The 21,907-nt window shown below is 33.5% G+C and overlaps 1 protein-coding gene across 1 annotated transcript; it reads right to left on the bottom strand.

Moving 5' to 3' along the window:
• Nucleotides 1-146: 146 nt before the first annotated feature.
• LOC125679996 (uncharacterized) lies at nucleotides 147-21,012 on the bottom strand. The gene is made up of 9 exons (XM_056153416.1): nucleotides 20,926-21,012; nucleotides 19,954-20,046; nucleotides 18,900-19,049; nucleotides 17,563-17,670; nucleotides 17,303-17,389; nucleotides 15,866-17,018; nucleotides 15,143-15,197; nucleotides 1,238-1,477; nucleotides 147-864 (listed from the first exon to the last, which is right to left on the bottom strand). The coding sequence occupies exons 1-9, from the start codon at nucleotides 20,939-20,941 to the stop codon at nucleotides 196-198; spliced, it is 2,571 nt and encodes an 856-aa protein (XP_056009391.1). The 5' UTR covers nucleotides 20,942-21,012; the 3' UTR covers nucleotides 147-195.
• Between the last annotated feature and the right edge of the window lie 895 nt (nucleotides 21,013-21,907).

The following is a 21,907-nucleotide window of genomic DNA, read 5'->3' as shown; positions in this document are numbered from 1 at the left end:
GATGTGTTTGGGAATCACTATGTCCCAAACAAGAGGAAATTGACATTTGTCCTATTTACCTTCACATTTTCAGTTTACAATGTATACAGTAACTCAGTAGTTATAGGATTAACTTTCATCTTCAAAAATGAAAACAAAGTCCAGTATTCATACTAAACATGTACATGCATTTATTAGAATATACAACCCAGAGTTTTAATTAGTTTTCCCATCAACCCCAAAATATATGCTAAATATATGCCCACTCTGATGTTCTTCAAGATAGGAGTGTAACTGTCCAAAGTCCATGTGGTACTCCCTCCCTTTGCCTCCTCGGACATTGAACACCTTTTCCTCAAAGTTTGAAAATTTTCGATGTTTGACAATATCATCATCACCAATGTCCACCTCCTCTTTCTCTCTGATAACAATCCTTTTCCAGTTCATCCCCCTCAGTCGATGCCAGTAGTCCTCCACATTGCGACTGTACCCCTCCACACAGATTACACCGGGTTTTCCAGGTAGACTAAATCCAGTTAATTTCAATTCGTCTGCCCAGTCCAGAATGTCCCTCCGTTTGAACTTGCTGTAGATGTGGTGACTGTAGATCCACAGCCTAGACAATACTGTATCATACTGAACCTCAGTGACTGGAACGGAATCGCTCTCTTTCAATGCCTGAACATAGTTATCAATGTTGTCTTGAATCCATTCGATCACTGAATACATACAGATTTCTCCACGGTCCAAACTCTGCATGAATTCATGCAAATCCTCGTTGAGTTTCCTATGATTCTCCTTACTCATATTTGGACATCGAGTGAAAACATTTGGAGGAGCTTGGGGATACTCATGGGGGAAAGTGCATACCAATTCCACTGATAACTGAAATATTCAATCAATGGGGCAAGATTATTACATGTATGTGAATATGCTACAAAATACGCTTTTAAGTTTGACAGTGTGATTAAAATAAATAAACACATGTACCAGCAATCCGTGCGAGATTTGCATGTAATTTTTTTTTAAAAAATACAAATCACGAAAAATTATTGCATATATATGTGAGATGCAGGAAATTGTGTACATCAGCTAATTTTTTTAATGTTTTAATTTAAACATTTGATACATTTGACGAGAGAGAAAAAAAACATTTCTGCAAATCAACATTTATGAAATTCTTATTCAGATTTTAACTTCCTAAAAGTACCACAGTTTAATGTTTAATATACTAATGTAATGATGTATTGATGTGCACCTGAGATCCTTCTGGATGAACATGAAGAGAGAATCCTATTCTTTTGTGAAGATATTCATACTTAATATGTCCTGCTAAGAAAGACTTTACATTCTCCAGTGCAGAAGGGTCATCAAGTGAAAACTCTGCTTTGTCAGGGAACATACTGGTCAGCATTTCAATCTCGGATACCTGGAGATCCAACATGGCCGTCACATCACAGCCAGGGTGGTCACTCTCCTCCTCTGCTGCTAATGACATCTGACAAAGTACAGATAGCAATTCATTATTTCGTTCTCATGTCACTAAATATTTAAATATACACTCACCAATGTTTTGTTTGATGCAAAAGTTGCATCAAAATTAAACAATTTCCATGAGACATACCGTAAAGCTGGTATTTTCTATGGTTGGAATTTTTTGTGATTTGATCACTAAAAGGTAGCAAATTATTTTCTGCATTTTTGATTTTTGCATTTTCATTATAACTATGCATGTGTGTGTCTGTATACAGCTGAACTTCGGTATCTAAACAAAATGTCATAAAACCATAATGAATCAAATCAAATACCATGGATGTATCGAAGTGATTTGGAAGTCCCAATCACTTATTTTAAAACTATTTTATCCTCGATATCTCAAATACTCAGATATCTCAAAGTTTTTTTTTGGTCCCATCGAGTTCGGGATAACGAGGTTTGACTCTATTATAATATTTATCTATTTTGCGATTGTGATTTTTGCAATTTTTTTTTCATCCACAAAATTCACCAAAAAAGGAAAAACCACAAAAATGCCCATTTTATGGTATGTCTGAACATTTTTTTCAGGGTAAAACGCAGAAGAGTCCAAAACCATATCATTTTCAAAGGATACCAGTTTATTCACTATTTTCATTTTGTGTACCCAATAATACTTTAATCTAAATTTGGGTTTGATATTCACTGATTGTTTCTGGAAAAGAATATTTTCAAAGGATACCACCTTATTTTTACTATTCTACTATTATTGCCCGAGACATGGAAAGGGGTGTGGCCTCCGTGTGAACAAACTTGAATCCCTTTACCCAAGAATTCTTAGTTCCGAGTGTGGTTGAAATTGACTCAAAGGTTCTGGAAAAGATTCTCAAAAGGCACCACCATTTTATTATTATATCCCCTTCAAAAGAGATGTGGGTTGAAATTGGCTTGGTGGTTCTGGAGAAGATTTTCAAAAGCTACCACATTGTTACTATTTTGTAATTATCTCCCCATGGAAAGGAGCGGGATCTTTCATTGAACAACTTGAATGCCCTTTACCCGGGAATATTTTTAAATGCTTAGTGGAAATAGAGAAGATTTTAGAAAGATAATCCCCTATACATGTAGAACTTGCACCCCTCCTGTGGCCCCAATATTAGTCTGGGATCTAGTCTGGTCCTCCTCCCAAAATTTTGTTTGTGTACTCTCTACATCTCAATGTAGAGTGCTTGAATGGAATTTAAGGAAGGGCACAAGGCTATCTGGAATCATATATAGCTTAAACAAACTCAAATCTAAACAAGAGATGTTTGTAAAACACATATGCCCCCATGGTGCAAAATTGAATAGCGTTATATACACATCATTTAATTGAGAGTAGTATCATCAATTCAAAATATTGAGTAGGCAATATCTTCCTATGTCAAGAGTGGATTGACCATGTAACCTAAAAATCAATAGGGGTCATCTACTCCTTATGCTGTACCAGTGTATGAAGTTTAGTTTCAATGACCGTTGACCTCAAAATCAATAGGGGTCATCTTCTCCTGAAGATGTACCGGTGTACCAAGTTTGATGTCAACCAAGCAAAGAGTTCTCAAGATATTGAATGGATAGTATATTCCTATGTTCAGTTTGACCCTTGACCTTTGACCATGTGACCTCAAAATCAATAGGGGTCATCATCTCCTGAAGATGTACCAGTGTATCAAGTTTGATGTCTGTCAAGCAAAGGGTTCTCAAGATATTCAGCTGAAAGTACATTCCATTGTCCACTTTGACCCTTGACCTTTGACCATGTGACCTCGAAATCAATAGGGGTCATCTTCTCCTGAAGATGTACCGGTGTACCAACTTTGATGTCTGTCAAGCAAAGAGATCTCAAGATATTGAACGGACGGTATATTCCTATGTCCAGTTTGACCCTTGACCTTTGACCATAAAATCAATAGGGGTCATCATCTCCTGAAGATGTACCAATGTACCAAGTTTAATGTCTATCAACCAAAGGGTTCTCAAGATATTGAGCTGAGAGTATATTCCAATGTCCAGTTGACCCTTGACCTTTGACCATGTGACCTCAAAATCAATAGGGGTCTTCTTCTAAAGATATACCAGTGTACCAAGTTTGATGCGTGTCAGGCAAAGGGTTCTCTAGACATTGAGTGGTCAGTATATTTCTATGTCCAGTTTGACCCTTGACCTTTGACCTCAAAATAAATAGGGGCCATCTACTCCTTAGGATGTACCAGTGTGCCAAATCTGATGTCTGTCAAGCAAAGTGTTCTTAAGATATTGAGCGGACAGTATATTCCTATGTCCAGAGTAGATTGACCCTTGACCTTTTGACCTGAAAAACAATAGGGTCCTCTTCTACTCATAACGAACCCACATATGAAATATCATTATCATCAAGTGAATGGTTCTCAAGATATTGAGTGGACAACATGTGGTCTACCGACCAACATACCGACCTACAGGTGTAAACCAATATGCCCCTCTTCTTTGAAGGGGGGCATAAATATATTAACGAAGCTAATAATTGTAAATATTGGCAGTGGTTCTTGTTGAGAAATGTTTTAAAGACACCCATCCTATGTTAATTTGTTTTCAATTACCTCCCCTTTCAATGAGTGTGGCCGTTCGTGTGAAAAAAACTTGAATCCCTTTTACAAAAGATTCCAATATGCCAAGTAAATGATTGAAATTGGCTAGTTCTTTTAGAGAAGATGAAAATGTGAAAAGTTTGATAACAAATATTTATCAAAAAATCTCACTTGAGCCTTCAGTTTTGGTGAGCATCGAAGTGCTACTTTACGGTCATACACTACATTTCTGAATAATATATAATTTTTGGTGACATTTCACATACAATTCACTTGCATTCTATCTTGTTTCTACAGAAATGTAAGGTCAGCTTTTACATATTACAGCAAGCTGTACAAATGGACATTATTAGTTCTGTAGCATCTTTGAAATAATTGGGTATTGGACTTGGGACCCTTACATTACTAGCTAGGTGATCTATCCACTGAGCTACCAAGGCTGATATACAAAGTATGGTAATATTACTATAATAGTATAAAATTTAAAACTTTTTTGAAAATTCATACAAGAACAAGAGGCCCACATGCCTTATCGGTCACCTGAATACTAGTGAAAAAGTATCACTACTTCCATGGGCTATGAAATCTAGAAAAAAATTTCCTGTTCTGAATATCTAAGCTAAATTCTAATGTTCAGCAACAGTATAAAACAAGATGTGTTCTTAAAACCTCACTGCCCTCAAAAGTGCATACACTGATGAAAGACTTTAAATAATAGGTGTATTAAATTAAAACATCAAAATATATGACTAATTTGGACTCATCTTAAAGTCATAATCCTGGGTTGTGAAATTCACCATTTTTTGTAAATCCTTTTCTGCTATTCCTAAGTATGCATTTAGATTTTATACAGTATCAGCAAACTTACACATAAATACTATATACTAAGTTTAGCCCCACCCTGGGGTCAAAACCCTTACTCTGGGGAAAGTCAAACTTACAATTTTGGTAAAAGACTACCTGCTCTATCCATTTAGTTTCAATTTTTAGTATCAAAAACACTAAAGAAAATGTTATTTAAGTGTTTTACACATAAACACTATATAACAAGTTTGGCCCCGCCCTGGGGTCAGAACCCCTACCCCGGGGATCATGAAATTTACAACTTTGGTAGAGGCCTTCCTGTTCTACATCACTATGCATTTAGTTTTTCTTACATGTGTGTGGTTCTTGAGAAGAAGATTTTTGAAAGTTGGTCATTTTTGGACAGTTTTTGCCCCACCCTTAGGGCCCCAGGGGTGCTGGAGTCCTGGAATTTACAATTTATGTTCCCCTTGTTCCAAATATGTTTCATACCAAATTTGAAAAGAATTGGAATGATAGTTATCAAGAAGAAGTTAAAAATGTCTATTGTTCACACATTTAATAACTGACCATTTTGGCCCCACCCTGATACCAAAACCCCTACCCCTGGAATAATCAAATTTACAATTTTGGTAAAGGACTACCTGTTCTTTCTAAATATCTATTTACTATCAATTTAGTATCAATAGCATTAAAGAAGATGTAATTAAAGTGTTTTACACATAAACACTATATAACAAGTTTGGCCCCGCCCTGGGGTCAGAACCCTACCCTGGGGATCATGAAATTTACAATTTTGGTAGAGGCCTTCCTACTCTACATCACTATGCATTTAGTTTTTCTTACATGTGTGTGGTTCTTGAGAAAATTTTTGAAAATTGGTCATTTTTGGACAGTTTTTGCCCCGTTCCTAGGGCCCCAGGGGTACTGGAGTCCTGAAATTTACAATTTATGTCCCCCTTGTCCCAATGATGCTTCATACCAAATTTGAAAAGAATTGGACTGGTAGTTATTAAGAAGAAGTTAAAAATGTTCAATTGTTAACGTACGACGACGGACGAAAACCAATTGTAATAGGTCACCGGAGTTTACTCAGATGACCTAAAAATAATTTAGAAACAAGAGATGTTTGTAAAACATATATGCCCCCTATGGTGCAAAATTGAAAAGGGTTATACACATGTATCATTAATCAGTCTTCATGAAAACTCAGTGGTCTGAAGATTGAGGCCAGTGAATTTTACAATCGGGTCAATGAAAATTAAAAATCAGAAAGTCCGATGGGCTTGTAGACTTTTTGTAAGTCACATTATATAATTTTGGATTTAGATATTCTAAATGTCTTATTTGCTTAAATCTACCATAAAAATAAATAAAAAAACAGCACATAAAGTAAGCGTTTGGACATCGTGGTTTGTTTATTTCGTAAAGAACGATAACTATACTTGTAATTGTCAAGAAGATAACTTGTACGTTGATCACGTGAATATTAAACGAACAACTTGTTGAAACAACAAAAATGGCTGCGTTCAGTATCGCACCACACACCAGTAATTGCAATCTCTACCCAGAGTTATCGTTCCTTACACTCACTTACACCTCTGTCACCGTCTCAAGGGTTTTACAAGATTTTTCTAAAATGGCACGTATGCTCAAATAAAGTATGCATGGTTTTGACTTCAGTTACAAAAATATACGTAAATAAATAAATACTGAGCAGATGTCAAGTATTTTTGTGACACAAGAAGCATTGATTTGGGTTGAAACGTGGATGTTGGGTAGTTCTATTGCACCAGGCCTGTACATAGGTACATGAAGAATATACAGTAATGGAAAAAAATCTACAAATAGTTGCTTGTCCTACATTTTCCCAGATATTTTATAAAATAATTTTTAGTTTTATTAGCCATAAAAAAAAAGTGGATTTACATGTGGAATAACATTGCTTATTTTCAGACGTTAACAGAGGTGTAAGTGAGAGCAAGGAATGATAACTCTGGGTAGAGATTGCGGTAATTGCTGCTTTATTGCAATGTCCAATTAAAATGAACTTCGTCAATTGCAGTTACCTCTGATCTTATTCAATATCTATAGTTTATAGAATTAATCAATCGTTTACATTTGATGTTAGTAGAGAAGACTACTTTGATGTTGGTAGAGAAGGCTACTTCCTAAGGTGCACTCGGGCTATTTTCGTGTTTGAAAAATACCTGAATTTGTAGTCTTGTTGTTTGCGGGCGAAGAGAGAGAAAATACCGTGTACGGTGTTGTTTTTCTGGTATCGACAGAAAGGATGTCTTAGGGTGGATATGAATACGAGTAATAACCATAGTTTCAGTAAATTAATTTTACAATGCATTCCATAATGTATGTAATAAACATATGAAAATTTAGGGGGCCAGTAAATTTCATTGTGGGCCAGTAAATTCAGACAGTTCACTGGTCCGCAAGTTTTAAATGTTTTCGTGAAGACTGTCATTTAAGTATCACCAATTCAAAATATTGAGCAGACAATATCTTCCTATGTCAAAAGTGGATTGACCATGTGACCTAAAAATCAATAGGGGTCATCTACTCCTTATATATGCTGTACCAGTATACCAAGTTTGGTGTCAATCAAGCAATTAATTCTTAAAATATAGGAAACAACATATTACTATGTCCAGTTTAACCCCTGACCTTTGACCATGTGACCTAAACTTCAATAGGGGTCATTTTCTCCTAAGATGTACCAGTGTACCATCAGAGCAAAGGGTTCTCAAGATACAGAGCTGACAGTATATTCCTATATATGCCTAGTTTGACCTGTGATCTTTGACCATGTGACCTCAAAATCAATAGGGGTCATCTTTGCCTAAAGATGTACCAGTGTACCAAGTTTCATGTCTGTCAAGCAAAGGGTTCTCAAGATACAGAGCAGACAGTATATCCCTATGTCCAGTTTGACCTTGAACTTTGACCATGTGACCTCAAAATCAATAGGGGGTCATCTACTCCTTAGGATGTACCAGTGTACCAAGTTTGATGTCTGTCAAGCAGAGGGTTCTCAAGATATTTAATGGACAACATGTGGTCTACCGACTGAAATACTGACAGGTGCAAAGCAATATGCCCCTCTTCTTTGAAGGGAGGCATCACTTCTTTGAAGGGGGGCATAAAAATGTCAGAAACGTTGCACATGTCGTTAATAAGTACAGCAAATATAAAGAGACACAGAATAGGAATTTAAGAGGAAAACTGGTCATGGGGGAAACTGCATACTAGAGTAAAATTTCTCCCCTGGAAAACTTACTCTGGGGTGGGATTTCCATGGTGATAGTTGGAGATCCTACAGTTAACTCTAGATCCAGTTTTTCTTAAGAAAACTACTCGAGTCGTTTTTTTTAATCGGGAGATTTTTAGTGGGGGTCCTACTCTTCATAAACTGTATGGCATAAGCTCACATTTAAGTGTCATAAAAATCAGATGTACAATAATCAACACCTTGTCAATAACACATGTGATGGAATTATTTTGAACTTTCAAGACATTATCTTGCATAGCATAAGTTGCTTGACAAAATGACTTGATTTAGCTATATAGCTTTAAAAAAGCTAATGCACGCTTTTTGTTATTTTCAATGATTTTGATAAAGTAAACCAAAGTCTCACAATCAATTTGGACTTGAGGTATGTCATGTGACATTTCTTTATCTCGGTTCTTTATATCAGAAATAGGTTTATATTCCATGTTGTAGTAATATTACCATACTTCATATATTGTTCTGGTCAGCTCAGTGATAGATCACCTAACATGTAAGGGTCCTGGGTTTGAGTCCCAATTAATCCTAAGATTTTTCTATCTTCTTTGCCACAATAACTTAGTTGTGTCTATACAACCTTCAGTAATACACAAGCCGAAGTTTTTAACTTGCCACAACCAGTTAAAATATGTGAACTCTAAAAGTAACCCAGTAATGTACCTCAATGGTTATATATATATATATATACTCGATAATATATAATTTTTCATGACATGTTGGGTAAATTCGACTATATATATATATATATATATATATATATATATATATATTGCTTTAGTAGAAAATGAGAGGATGCAAGTCGAATTTACCCAAAATGTCATGAAAAATTATATATTATCGAGTAATGTCGCACATGACCTTAATCACTGCCATCTTTCAACCATCCAAATTGTACATAATTATAAGAAATTTTGTGTCTGTTACTATATTTTCAGTTGAATAAATCAATGTACCTTTAATTGATTAACTGTATTCATCAGGTTGGGAACACTTCCCCTATAGTGAGATCTTTGCGCTAAAAACGTGATTATCCCTCTTTAGCGAGAAAGTAAACATACTCCATGGGCGTTTTTCTCAATTGTAAGGGATAAGGGATAAATTTACTCTCGCTAGAGAGAAATAGTTGCGTTTTAGGGAGAATATCTCGCAGTAGGGGAAGTGTTCCCAACCTGTTCATGAGGGGGTACATGTTCTTGCAGAATCCTATGGAGCGCCAAATTAACATAAACTCAAATAATTGAAGATATCTTCAATTATTTGAAGATATCATCAATTCAATTATTGCTCTCTTTAATTTGAATTAATGTGTGCATTAAATCAATTATTGCTCTCATCAAATGAATTAATGCACACTTCAATTCAATTATTGCTCTCATCAATTGAATTAATGCAGCCATCAATTGAATTAATGAGAGCAATAAATTATTTAATGCACGCATTAATTCAATTATTGCTCTCTTCGATTCAATTGTTGCGCACATTAATTGAAATAATGAGAGCAATAATAGATTTGATGCGCGCATTAATTCAATTATTGCTCTCTTCAATTCAATTGATCAGAGCATCAATTTAGTAAAAATATTGCTCGGAATAATTAATTTAGAGCTCAGTATAAATAATTTGATGATCTCTTTAATTCAATTGAAGATATCTTTAAATCATTTACAATGCATTTGTTTAAGGAATTAATGCGTGCATCAATTCTTTTAAAGAGAGCAACAATTCAATTAAAGATATCATTAATTCAATTGTGGATAATTGAATTGAAGATATCTTTAACTATATAGTTGCTCTCTCTAAAAGAATTATTGCTCTCTTCAAATGAATTAAAGATATCATTAATTCAATTGAAGAGAGCAATAATTGAATTAATGAGCACATTAAATCAATTATTGCTCTCATCAAATGAATTAATGCGCGCATCAATTCAATTATTGCTCTCATCAATTGATTTAATGCACGCATTATATCAATTATTGCTCTCTTCAATTGAATTGATATAATGCACGCATTATATCAATTATTGCTCTCTTCAATTGAATTGATATAATGCACGCATTATATCAATTATTGCTCTCTTCAATACTTATCATTTCCATTAGTGGAACTCTTCAAATTAAAGGCGCGTAAAGTCGTGCTACCGGGACAACATAATGTGAATACATTACTTAGGCATACGTAATATGAATAATGGTATCGAATATATATTATAACCGACGGCAAACCACAACGCTGATTAAAATTCTAAAGTCAAATTTAGGAATTGATTATTCTTACAAGAAAACAGACGAACTTATTAAACTATGTGAGGGAGAGAAGCTACTAAATTTGCCAAATCTGACCGTGCGATATAAAGCATCAATCACAAGAAGAACTGTAAAGGGAAAAACCTATATGCACATCCAACACAAGAAATTTTCTTGTAATCAATGTGATTAATGTTTTTAAAGTTATTCTGTCAGACTATGAGGATATTCTATTTTATCATACAATTAGGACAGGTTCATATGGCATGGACTTTGTAATCGTACACGTACACCCCCCCCCCCTCCCCATATTTTACAACAAGTTATATACATGTATATGCCAAACTGCATTTTTTAAAGACGTTTATAACACTAATTAACACACCTAATGCGTTTCCAAACTGCATCTAAGCTAATTTGAAAATTACAAAATATTGATGGACTTGGATGTCCAGAGAACATCGTTGTTTGGAATTTTTAAAATAGATGTGGTGGAGTTTAAAAAACATGTAACATCTTTAATAAGATAGTGTTAGAATATTTGAAAAATGCGGTTTGACTAATGGTAATTTTATTTAAAAATACACCATGCATTTTAACTCTTAAAAAAGGGGGGGGGGTGTTATGTACGTTTTGTTCCGTTTATGTCCCAGTAATCTCGCACTTGCTCGCGAGATTTGTGCATTTTCTTACCAATGACGCACAAGAGTCATCAAAGCGCGATAACTCCAACGAGCTGGTAATGAGAAGTATTGAATTGTTGTGCGCATCAATTCAATACTTCTCATTACCAGCTCATTAGAGTTATCGCACTTTGATGACTCTTGTGCGTCATTGGTAAGAAAATGCACAAGTCTCGCGAGTAAGTGCGAGATTACTGGGACATAAACTAAACGTTCATAGCAAACACCCCCCCCCTTTTTAAGTTAAAGTACATTGTGTATCTTTAAATAGAATTGGTCAAACTGTATTTTTCAAATATTCTAACACTAGTTTATCAAGGATGTTACATGTTTTTTAAAACTCTACTACACCTAATTTAAAAATTCCAAACAACGATGTTCTCTGTCCTAAGTCAATCAATATTTTGTAATTTTCAAAATAGCTTAGATGCAGTTTGGAAACGCATTTCTTGTGTTAATTAGTGTTATAAACGTCTTAAAAAATGCAGTTTGGCAAATACATAACTTATTCTAAAATATTGAAAAATGAGAGAGAGAGAGAGAGAGAGAGAGAGGGGGGTACATTAACAATTACAAAGTCCATGCCCATATGAACCTGTCCAAATTGTATGATAAAATGGAAAGTCTTCATAGTCTGACAGAATAATTCTAATAACATATGAATACCATTAATTACAAGAAAAGTTATTGTGTCGGATGTGCATTTTGGTTTTTCCCTTCACAGTTCTTCTTGCGATTGATGCTTTATATCGGTTAGATTTGGCAGATCCTTCACATAGTTTAATAAGTTCGTCTGTTTTCTTGTAAGAATAATCAATTCCTAAATTTGCCTTTAGAATTTTAATCAGTGTCGTGGTTTGCAGTCGGTTATAATATGTATTCGATACCATAATTTATATTACATATGCCCAAGTAATGTTTACGTATGTTGTCCCGGTAGCACGACTTTACACGCCTTTAATTTGAAGAGTTCCACTAATGGAAATGATAAGTATTGTTGATATCATTAATTCATTTGAAGAGATCATTAATTCAATTAAAGCACACATCAATTCAGCTGAAGAATTAATGCTATCATCAATTCAATTAATGCACGCAATAATTCAGAATTGAAGATATCATTAATTATTTGAAGAGATCTTTAATTAAATTGTTGCACGCATCAAATGAATTGATGATATCTTCAAATGATTGAAGATATCTTCAATTATTTGAGTTTATGTTAATTTGGCGCTCCATAGAATCCCTTAAGGTATCACACCGGTAATTGTCCAATTAAAATGAACTTGGGTTCATTAGTCAATTGTAGTTCCATATATTTAGAGAAATATTTTTTTCCTTGCACAATTTTTCTCATTTCCTCTTCTTCTTTTCTCTTAATTTCTGTACCCCTGATTAGGAAATTTTGTGTAATTTGTAGAAATAACCAAGTGTATACAAAGGAACTATTTGCTGTTGGTAGCTGAGGCTACTTCCTGAGGTGCACTCCGGCTCTTTACACACGTGAAAAACACGTGGATTTGAGGGTAGTCTTGTTTGCGGGCATTTTTTTTTTTTTCGAAAATGCCGCGTAGGGTGTTGTTTTTCTGATGTCGGCAGATGAGATAGGTAACATAGAACGTTTCCGACTGCGTTATTCGGTATCAATTCTGTAAACTGATTTTTTTCCCCTCTATAGTAATAATACTAATATATAGTGAAAATAATTACCGGTGTGATACCTTAATCTATCGACTTGATAAAAAATAAAATGGCCGTTTTGATGGACACCTGATTTAAATAACCTTGTTATTGAAGTATCATATTCCTATAATATCATGTATACTAAGTCTTCACTGTCATGTCTTGCTTCCAATGAGAAATCACAGGAGCCCGTGCGTGTGAGAATGACACCTGTCAATGTAAACACACAACTTCTGGTATTAAATGAATCTCGATCCCGATTTCATAAATTAAAGCAAAAAAGTGTACTTCTACATAGACTGTTTTATTACATATGTATTAGAATTACTATATACAAATATATAAATATTTTATATAAATAATATTACACTAATGCAATATTGTATGCTATGTACAGAATGTATATTACATGTTGATTTCTAATCAATATGATTAAAAATTTTCATTAAAAAAATAATCACATGAAATATTTAACATACCTAAAATTATGTACACTGCTGCTCTTATTACTTGTATTTTGCACCCTATTTTTTAAAAACAAATATGAAGTTGAGAACTTTTTAAAAAAAACAATTCTAAAATATAATTGCAATAGTATTAAAAATGCAGAATGTTTTAACCTGACCTGCATACAGTATATATGTGAATAAAAGAACATTTTATAATCTCTCTCTAGAAATCTGCTAAATATAGCATCACAGTAAAATGAAAATGTCCTCAATGAATGATGGTTGTCATGAATGTCTATACAATTTAGATATGTGTTATTAGACATGATTTCCAAGAGTTGAAATTCAAATATACATGAAAGCTTTTGATATACATAAAAACCTTTTTGAGAATATATGCATGTCTAGAGCTGTTATATTGAACACATGTTTTCATCCCTGTCAGAAAATGGAGATTTGCATGTAAATGAGACATATGTCTTACTGAACACATTAAAATGGACATTTAGGGACATGTAAATGGATATAAAATCATGTGGCAAGACACAAAATAGAACTGAAAATTACAACAGGCAAAGATGACAAAATCTAGTGAGGTTTCAGAAATTTTAAGAAAATATATATACATAATCAGACAATCATTATTGCATTTCTTAATTAGCCTCTGTAAAACAATAAAAGCTCAAATTACACCTCAAAAAAAAATATCAGAGTAAAGCCAGACTTTGCGTGGGATGGGTGTTAAAAATTGACTTTTAAAGAAAAATTCATATTAATACCATCTAACAATAAAGTACCTATTGAATTCATAACTATAAATGATACTGTTTTTGTAGTTTTGTCAGACCATGGAATCAAGTGTTCAACAAAGCACAATTTTTGCTCAAAAAGTAAGAAAACAAATATGTATTTCTACAAAATTGCAAAACTGTATAAAAAAAAAAAAAAAAAAAAATACACAAATTCATGAAATTTTGTGCCAACAATTGAAAAAAAAGTAAACATCATTCGGCATTAAAAATACCAAATACAGACTTGATTTTCTGAGTACTCAACACAACATCAGTATTAATAGAATACCAGTATATAACTAAAGATAGATTATTAGAGGGGCATGGACACGATTTGAACTGAAAATTTTCAATTTTATTTTTTCATTTTTTATGTGTAGAATCCTTAACTAAGATATTTCTAATGGTCAACCAAAATTTGAATGTCAGTTGTCGAGGTACACGGGAGATACAGAGCTCACAATTCTTTGTTATGTAAACAAGGCTCGTGCCATGTTTTTGTTTACATAGGTTAAACATACCAGTACAAGTTTCGTTTTCAAGCAAACTTTTTCAATTTACAAGTTAATTCTGAACACAATTAAATAGTTTCTAGTGTTTGGCACATCTCATTTCATTTTAAACATGCTATTTTCTAGTAAGCAATTTATATGAACACAAAAACATGGCACGAATTTTGTTTACATAACTATACAAATTGTGAGTGCTGTAACTCACTTGTAACTCAACAACTGATGTTCAAAATTTGGTTGACCATTAGAAATACTTTAGTTAAGCATTGTAAACAATAAAAATAGAAAAAATAAAATTTGAAATTTTTCAGTTCAAATCGTGTCCATACCCCTTTAATAGTATGAAAATAATTGGGGGAAATGTAAAATATTAAACTATATTTGAAAACTGAAATAAAAAGAAATTTGACACAGTAACATACAACTATACTGACCCTTTATAATATAAAAGTAATTGCCATTTCCAAACAGTACTAATTTCATTTCATTCATGTAATATTTGTTAGTTTCATTAAATACTAGAATTGCTATATTCATTTATCTTAATCTTGTGACAGACTCATATATTAATGCTTATTTTGTGACATAACACAATGACTGGCACTAAAGAACCAAATATCCATTGAATTTGATATTAAGCTTATCATAATCACTATCTATAAATAAACTACAAAAAATAACATAAAAACAACCTAAAGAAAGCACACACAAAGTAGCACTAGTGATCAACATATTAAAAGAACTAAAAGATTGTCTGAATAAAATGTGCTAATCAATAAAAATTTGTTTTATACATATATTTACAAAATCTAATGATATTTGGTTAAGTGCATACTAGTATGTGTTTGTGACTTTATATACAATGTCTGTCATTGATTTTATCTACAAGGACCAACAGAAAATGGATTAAGAAGAGAGTCTTATAGTATACAGGTAATGTTTCAGAGTTGAATGAAGTATATACATGTATGTACTGTACAATGTAATGCAAATAGCTGGTGACGGTATGTACAGTATTAAAGCACTTATAATTGGAGTGTAATATGATGTGATATAGCATTGACATTGTGCTATGATATGATGTTGTCATTGTGCTATGATATGATGTTGTCATTGTGCTATGATATGATGTTGACATTGTGCTATGATATGATGTTGTCATTGTGCTATGATATGATGTTGTCATTGTGCTATGATATGATGTTGACATTGTGCTATGATATGATGTTGTCATTGTGCTATGATATGATGTTGTCATTGTACTATGATATGATGTTGTCATTGTGCTATGATATGATGTTGACATTGTGCTATGATATGATGTTGTCATTGTGCTATGATATGATGTTGTCATTGCTTCCTTGATTTGAGAATTGTAAACAGATCAGTGTGAAGATGACCACCACTAAGAAAAGAATGAAAAATTGCTGCCCTTGGTTTTGTTGCTGAAGCCCTTGGTTTTGTTGCTGAAGCCCTTGGTTTTGTTGCTGAAACCCTTGGTTTTGTTGCTGAAGCTCAGTAATTGTTTTGTTTTGCTGAGTGTTTTTACTTTGAATATCTGTTGTTAAACATTCAAGATGTGAGTTCTTGCTCTCAAGATGAGAGTTCTTGCTCTCAAGATCAGAAATTGTAATGCATTGTTCTGCTGTTGTACTTTCAAGATGAGAGTTCCTGCTCTCAAGATCAGTGATAGTTTGGGACTGTTCCATCACAGTTTGGGACAAATGGGAATTTCTTTCTGTCATATGAGACAAATTTCTATCAAGTTTGTCCAAATTTACTTCCATTGACTGAATCAGTTTGTCATATTGAGAAGCCAAAATACTTCTGGAAATCTCTACAAATTCTCTCAAATCTTTGTTTTCTCTCTGTAGTCTTATTTTTTCCCCCTTCACATCTAAAAAATATTCCCTCTGTGCCTCATTTTCCATCATAAATATTGCCCTATCTTCCTCCAATTCTGAAATAACTTCTAACTTTTCCTCTAACTTTTGCAAAATAGTTGATTTCTCATAACGTTCTCTGTGCAGTTTCTGTTTAAGCTCTGTGATCGAGTCGGTCAGTCTGTCTGAATTGTGTTCGTGTTCATGAATGGTGACCTGCATGTCTGTGATTGTTTCTGTCTGTGATGTAATTGTGTTCTGAAGTGCCTGTTTGTCTGTCTGTAACTGTTCACACCTGTATTTTAACATTTGTTTGTCCTTCCTTTCATCCTCCAGCTCAGTAAGGCACTGGTTATGATTCTGTTGCAGGGAATTATGGTCTAGCTGGAGCTGTGCCTTCTCCTGCTGGACTGTACACAGGATTCTCTGAAGGTTTAACTTGTGCGTTTGTAGATCATCGATCTTTTTCATACTGTCTGAACTGGACTGTCCCAATATTTCTATTATGGTGTCTTTAGAGCTCAACATTTCTCTGAGAAGTTCCATACTTTTGAGATGACTATTAAGAGTTTCTCTGAACTCTTCATTTTCTAAGTATAGCTGCCCTGCAATGCCAAAGAAATAAAAAAAAAATCATTATGAAAAAGTTCTATCCAGTACAGTAAATCTTTAATCATCAAAGTATGTTCTTAATTGGTTCATATGGTAAAATGAATGACATTTTCCTTATGCATTTATAAGAATTATAAAAGGGATAATTCTGCTCTTGTTCCTAAGTTTAAGATTCAAAGTCACTAGAGTACAAGATGTCATATTTATAGATCATAGTACATGTAGTACATGATAAACACAACAGGGTTATCCCTTTTATCAATTCACTGTGAAGTACCTAATGTCTTGCGAGATGTGTCAGGCTGGTCATTACCTTCATAGATCAGCAGGAAGCGAGAAAACTCCAGGACTCTTGGAGCACGACCTGTAGTGTTTAATTAAAGTAATTCATTTTATTGTGATCTATACAGTATAGTGTAAACATTTAAAGCATGAAGTTCAATGGCATCTATGTAATCATATACAAATCTCAGTCTAATTAAAATTAGCCCCTACATTTCATTATTTGTTATGCTGTATGCCTAAATAAAAACTAACTTAGTTTTTGGAAGAAATGGTTGTATGCATGCTGTTGATCCTCTTGTGATACATGGTTAAAGATGGCCTGTACATAATTGTATTGCTGTGAATCAACATCCTCCCAGCCTACAATTAAATGAGAGGGATTGGTACATAGTAATAAAAAACAACAACAATGATGGTAAATGACTTTTATACTTTAAATCCACTATTGGTCACATCACATGCATATATCATGTACTTTGTATCATGTCATATTCTACATATATTACATGGCTTCATGGACGTCATACCATAATATTTGCCCCGAGGTGACAGGAAAACCCTGGAGTGTTATGTCGCCCAATATCATAGGCAGAGGGCAACATAACCCCCAGGGCTTTCCTGTCACGAAGGGGTGAATATTTTGGTATAGTCGCCTGAGAAGTCATATATGTTATATAACATTTCTACAGTACAAAACCAAAGAGTTTAATTCATTAACACATACTAAATGAAATTTAATGCAAAAATTTGATCAAAGTGAAAAATTTCACTCGTCAGTTTACATTTACTTAGCAACAGCCATTTTGAATTTCAAACCCGAGCTAATCAATATGCAGAATTAATGTGTGTGAGGGATGATATAGCCATTTTGGAGAGTATCATAACTGTCCGGTGTGATATAACTGTGTCCAGGAGAAATTATAACTGTTTTCGGTGTGATGCAGCAGATTTGTGGACATACCGTGACAAATATAAAATTTGTATCATATAGCAAAAACTAATAAGAAAATGTTATATATTCAATTAATTCAAATCCTTTATTGACGATTAAAGGAGAAATATATTCTCTTGCATGTAAATGTATCAAAATTCAAAATATAAACATTTGAAAATTTGAAATAAACGATTAAGCCTTACTCAAATAATTTTGATTTAGATACAGACCACCCCCCCCCCCCCCCCCCACCCCCCCGCCTAACATTGGGGAATAATTAATCAACATTATGCTGATATCTGTTCTTGTCATGTGTATTAATCTAATTAAAATCAGACTTCTTAGATCCATGCCGTACAATTTATGCAGAGTATACAGCACAGATTTAAAAAGTCTGATTTTAATTAGATTGTTTTGTGAATACAATTTAATACACTCAATTTTTGCATATTATATCTATTGATATTGCAAGTAAGAAGTTGAAATTTAAATTCTAAAAGGAATACATTATGTATATGGTAAGTTATGAGATAACATCTTGTTTCTGTTAACTACTCTTTCAATACTTGAATTTGAAATGCTTTGATACAGAGCAGTATAAAGAAGTAGATTCAAAATGATTTTCACTGATACATGTACAACAAATGAAACAAACCTGCAAGATCTTCAGCAATGTTTTGTGTTGGATTGGGGGTAGGAAAAGTTCCTCCAGAGATACTATCACCCATAGTAGGACAGGGGTGAGGAAAATTATCCATGTGCTGTTTGAAGACGTACAAATGGTCTGCATTGACTGGGGGGTATCCTGAAAGTCATATCCAGAAATCAGCAGTGTATTCAATTTATCATTTCAAAAGATTTTTAAGGTGGCTCACTACACTCTAAAATAGTTTCTTAAATCAGTACGAATTGATTTAATCATAAAAATTATGATGATATATAATAAGTAATTATGTCAAAAAAGCAGAAAATATGCAAATTTGGATAAAACCATGATTTTCAAAAATTTATTTCAACACAAATGAACAAAAGAACCTGACGGATTTGAACTCGAGATCTGCGGTTCACCAGCCCAATGCTTTAACCACTGAGCTATGATGATAGACAAACACATCGATCAATACAAATAATTTCACAAAACATGTAAATCGCCATCTTGTGACGTAGTGTCATAAAGAGTATAAGCTTTAGTGTAGTGAGCTACCTTGAGATGGTCATCCCAATTTAATTAGATTGATGGTCATCCATGTTTTAAGAAAAGCACAAGATCAATTACACAAAGCTGGTTAAGAAATTCCTAGTCATGCTTGCTTCTATGCCATCAGAAAGATGCAGGGGGTGGGGATGGTGGTTTAGCTGAATTTTTAAGGTAAAAATTCAGAAAGAGACTGTCTAGTGAGACTATAGTTCAGAAAACTTTCCTAAACACAAACTAGAATAGGATCTAGCTGTCAATGTTAATATACTTTGATAAGAAGAAAAAAGAAGTTAAAATTGTTCAAATATCAACACCCCTAGAATGTCTACTTGGGGTCATTATGGGTCAGTATACTTATCATTTTAGTTCAACACCATTTGACATTCCAAATATACATGCATCAAAAATTCAATGTAAATGATTCATTGCATTTCATTACAACTCTTTCCTGAAAGAAACTTGGTGTGCATAAAACAGATTTTCCCCAAATGAGCAACCTCAATATTCATACCTGTTCTGTTGATGATCAGTTCTTTGATATTATTGATGATTTCCTCATCAACTCCATTTTGAAATGACTGTTGTACTACAGCAGATTGAGAATCTACAAAATGTGATTTATCATCCATTAATTTTCTCGAGCAATCAGCAGCACAAATGAAATTTTGATTTATTCAATATAAACCACTATCAAGTATTCAAGCATAATCAAATCATTACAGATGTGTTTATGAAATGAGGGGTCACCAACAAAATGCAAATGCATTTTCCACATCCACATAGCATTAATTCATTCCATGCACATATTTAGAACCCACCACTACCCACCCCCACCCGACAAAATCCATCCCAGACAATTTGAATTAATTTCATGTGATATGCATATACTGGCCAATTGCTTTCCAGTTTTAAAACTTGTTACAAATTACAAGTCCTTTAGTGAGGGCCCCTATACCCATACCAAAAGCTGAAAAGCATGTACCTATATGTACTTTTATTTATAACAGTGAAATAGAGATCCGTTGAGCGTTGAGACAGGAAATGCATGTAACTAAATTTCAATTACAACATATTTACTACCTGTCAGATCATTTGATAGAGGAATTAAATTCTGGATACTTTATTAATAGACACTGTGACATGAAATGTTCTTGTAGAATACTGATCAAAATACACAATAACCGGCTACCCTCCCCCTCCCAAACTTTCAGCTTTTTTAACAGTTCGGGTGTTAAGACTACAACAAAATCATGTAACATATTATCAAATCAATGTCATGCAATCTGCATAAAATATTTGTAATTGTTTGTGCTCCTGATAGCTAACATTTACAAGACACGCTTTCCGCGACAAAATTGAGCAAGACGTGAAGTTGACATGACATGACATCGGACGGGTAACATCATATTCCATTGGATCTTGCATGCACATACAATTATAATATCTCTATTTGATACTTGAACAAAATATAATCATATCTTACCAACTAAAGCTGCCATGATAGTATCACTTTGTATGTTATTTACAACATAAAGTTTTAATGCTCCATAAATGTTTGTGTCTATTTTTAGAATATGGCAATGGGTAAGGTGGGCGGTAAATCTAGTACTGCCGACTCCCGACTCCCGACTGTCCCGGATTGCGATGTTTTATAGATTATATTAAAACCGGCTAACAGAATAACTTCATATTTCTTGGGAACAATCTTTATGTCCAAATTGATTCATACAATTAAAAAAAACAACAATATTAATAGGTATGAATACTTAAACTGGAGATGCAGCATACTCAAAAGCGGTAAATCTAGTACTGTGTTTTAAATGCCAAAACCGAAAACGGACATTCTTCATTCTATGCATGATTTTACGAAGAGAATGGTGTTTTTTAAACGATATTAAACAAATCTTTGTATCTAACAAGAAGTATTGTTTTCTTTTTCACAGTTATTATACTTATATATACAGGTATTTATGATCAAAGCATGGTACAATCTAAAATAGCGATCACATGTTCAATTAATACTTTTGATATGTGCAATTATCACCTCATCTGCGTCAGTGATATCGACAAGAAAGATAAAATTTAATCAGGATTATTCCAGTGACTGTACATCTTAATGAAAGTGGACAAAAGAAACTCTTCTTCTGTGTAAGAACTGCTGTATTGTCAACAAAGTTCCATTAATTCGAGATACCATTAAAATGCAAAGTTTTTTTTAATTAATAAAATTTCTCATTATTAGTCATTGTTTTGTCTCTCTAAATTATGGCAGAACTCTTAGCCACATAAATTATGTGTTTCCAGGCTCTACGACGTGGACGTGGTTCTACCTCAGAGCCCTTATTTTTTCTTATTTTTTTTTTTTTTTTTTTTTGTAATTTCTGAATTTAATTACACATGTTACAGAATGTCTATGAAGAAATCCATTTAACATATTACCCGATTTGTTATATTTTTTAAGTCAA

The sequence above is a fragment of the Ostrea edulis genome, chromosome 2 (genome assembly GCF_947568905.1).
Source record: "Ostrea edulis chromosome 2, xbOstEdul1.1, whole genome shotgun sequence".
Lineage (NCBI taxonomy): Eukaryota > Metazoa > Mollusca > Bivalvia > Ostreida > Ostreidae > Ostrea > Ostrea edulis.
This window is presented reverse-complemented; position numbering and strand designations above follow the sequence as displayed.

Excerpts from the sequence above, each read along its gene's own strand:
- LOC125679996 (XM_056153416.1), bottom strand. Across the intron at positions 19,050-19,953 it reads ACTGATCATCAACAGAACAG|GATACCCCCCAGTCAATGCA; the intron begins GTATGAATATTG and ends TATGACTTTCAG. Across the intron at positions 17,671-18,899 it reads CATTGCTGAAGATCTTGCAG|GCTGGGAGGATGTTGATTCA; the intron begins GTTTGTTTCATT and ends ATTTAATTGTAG.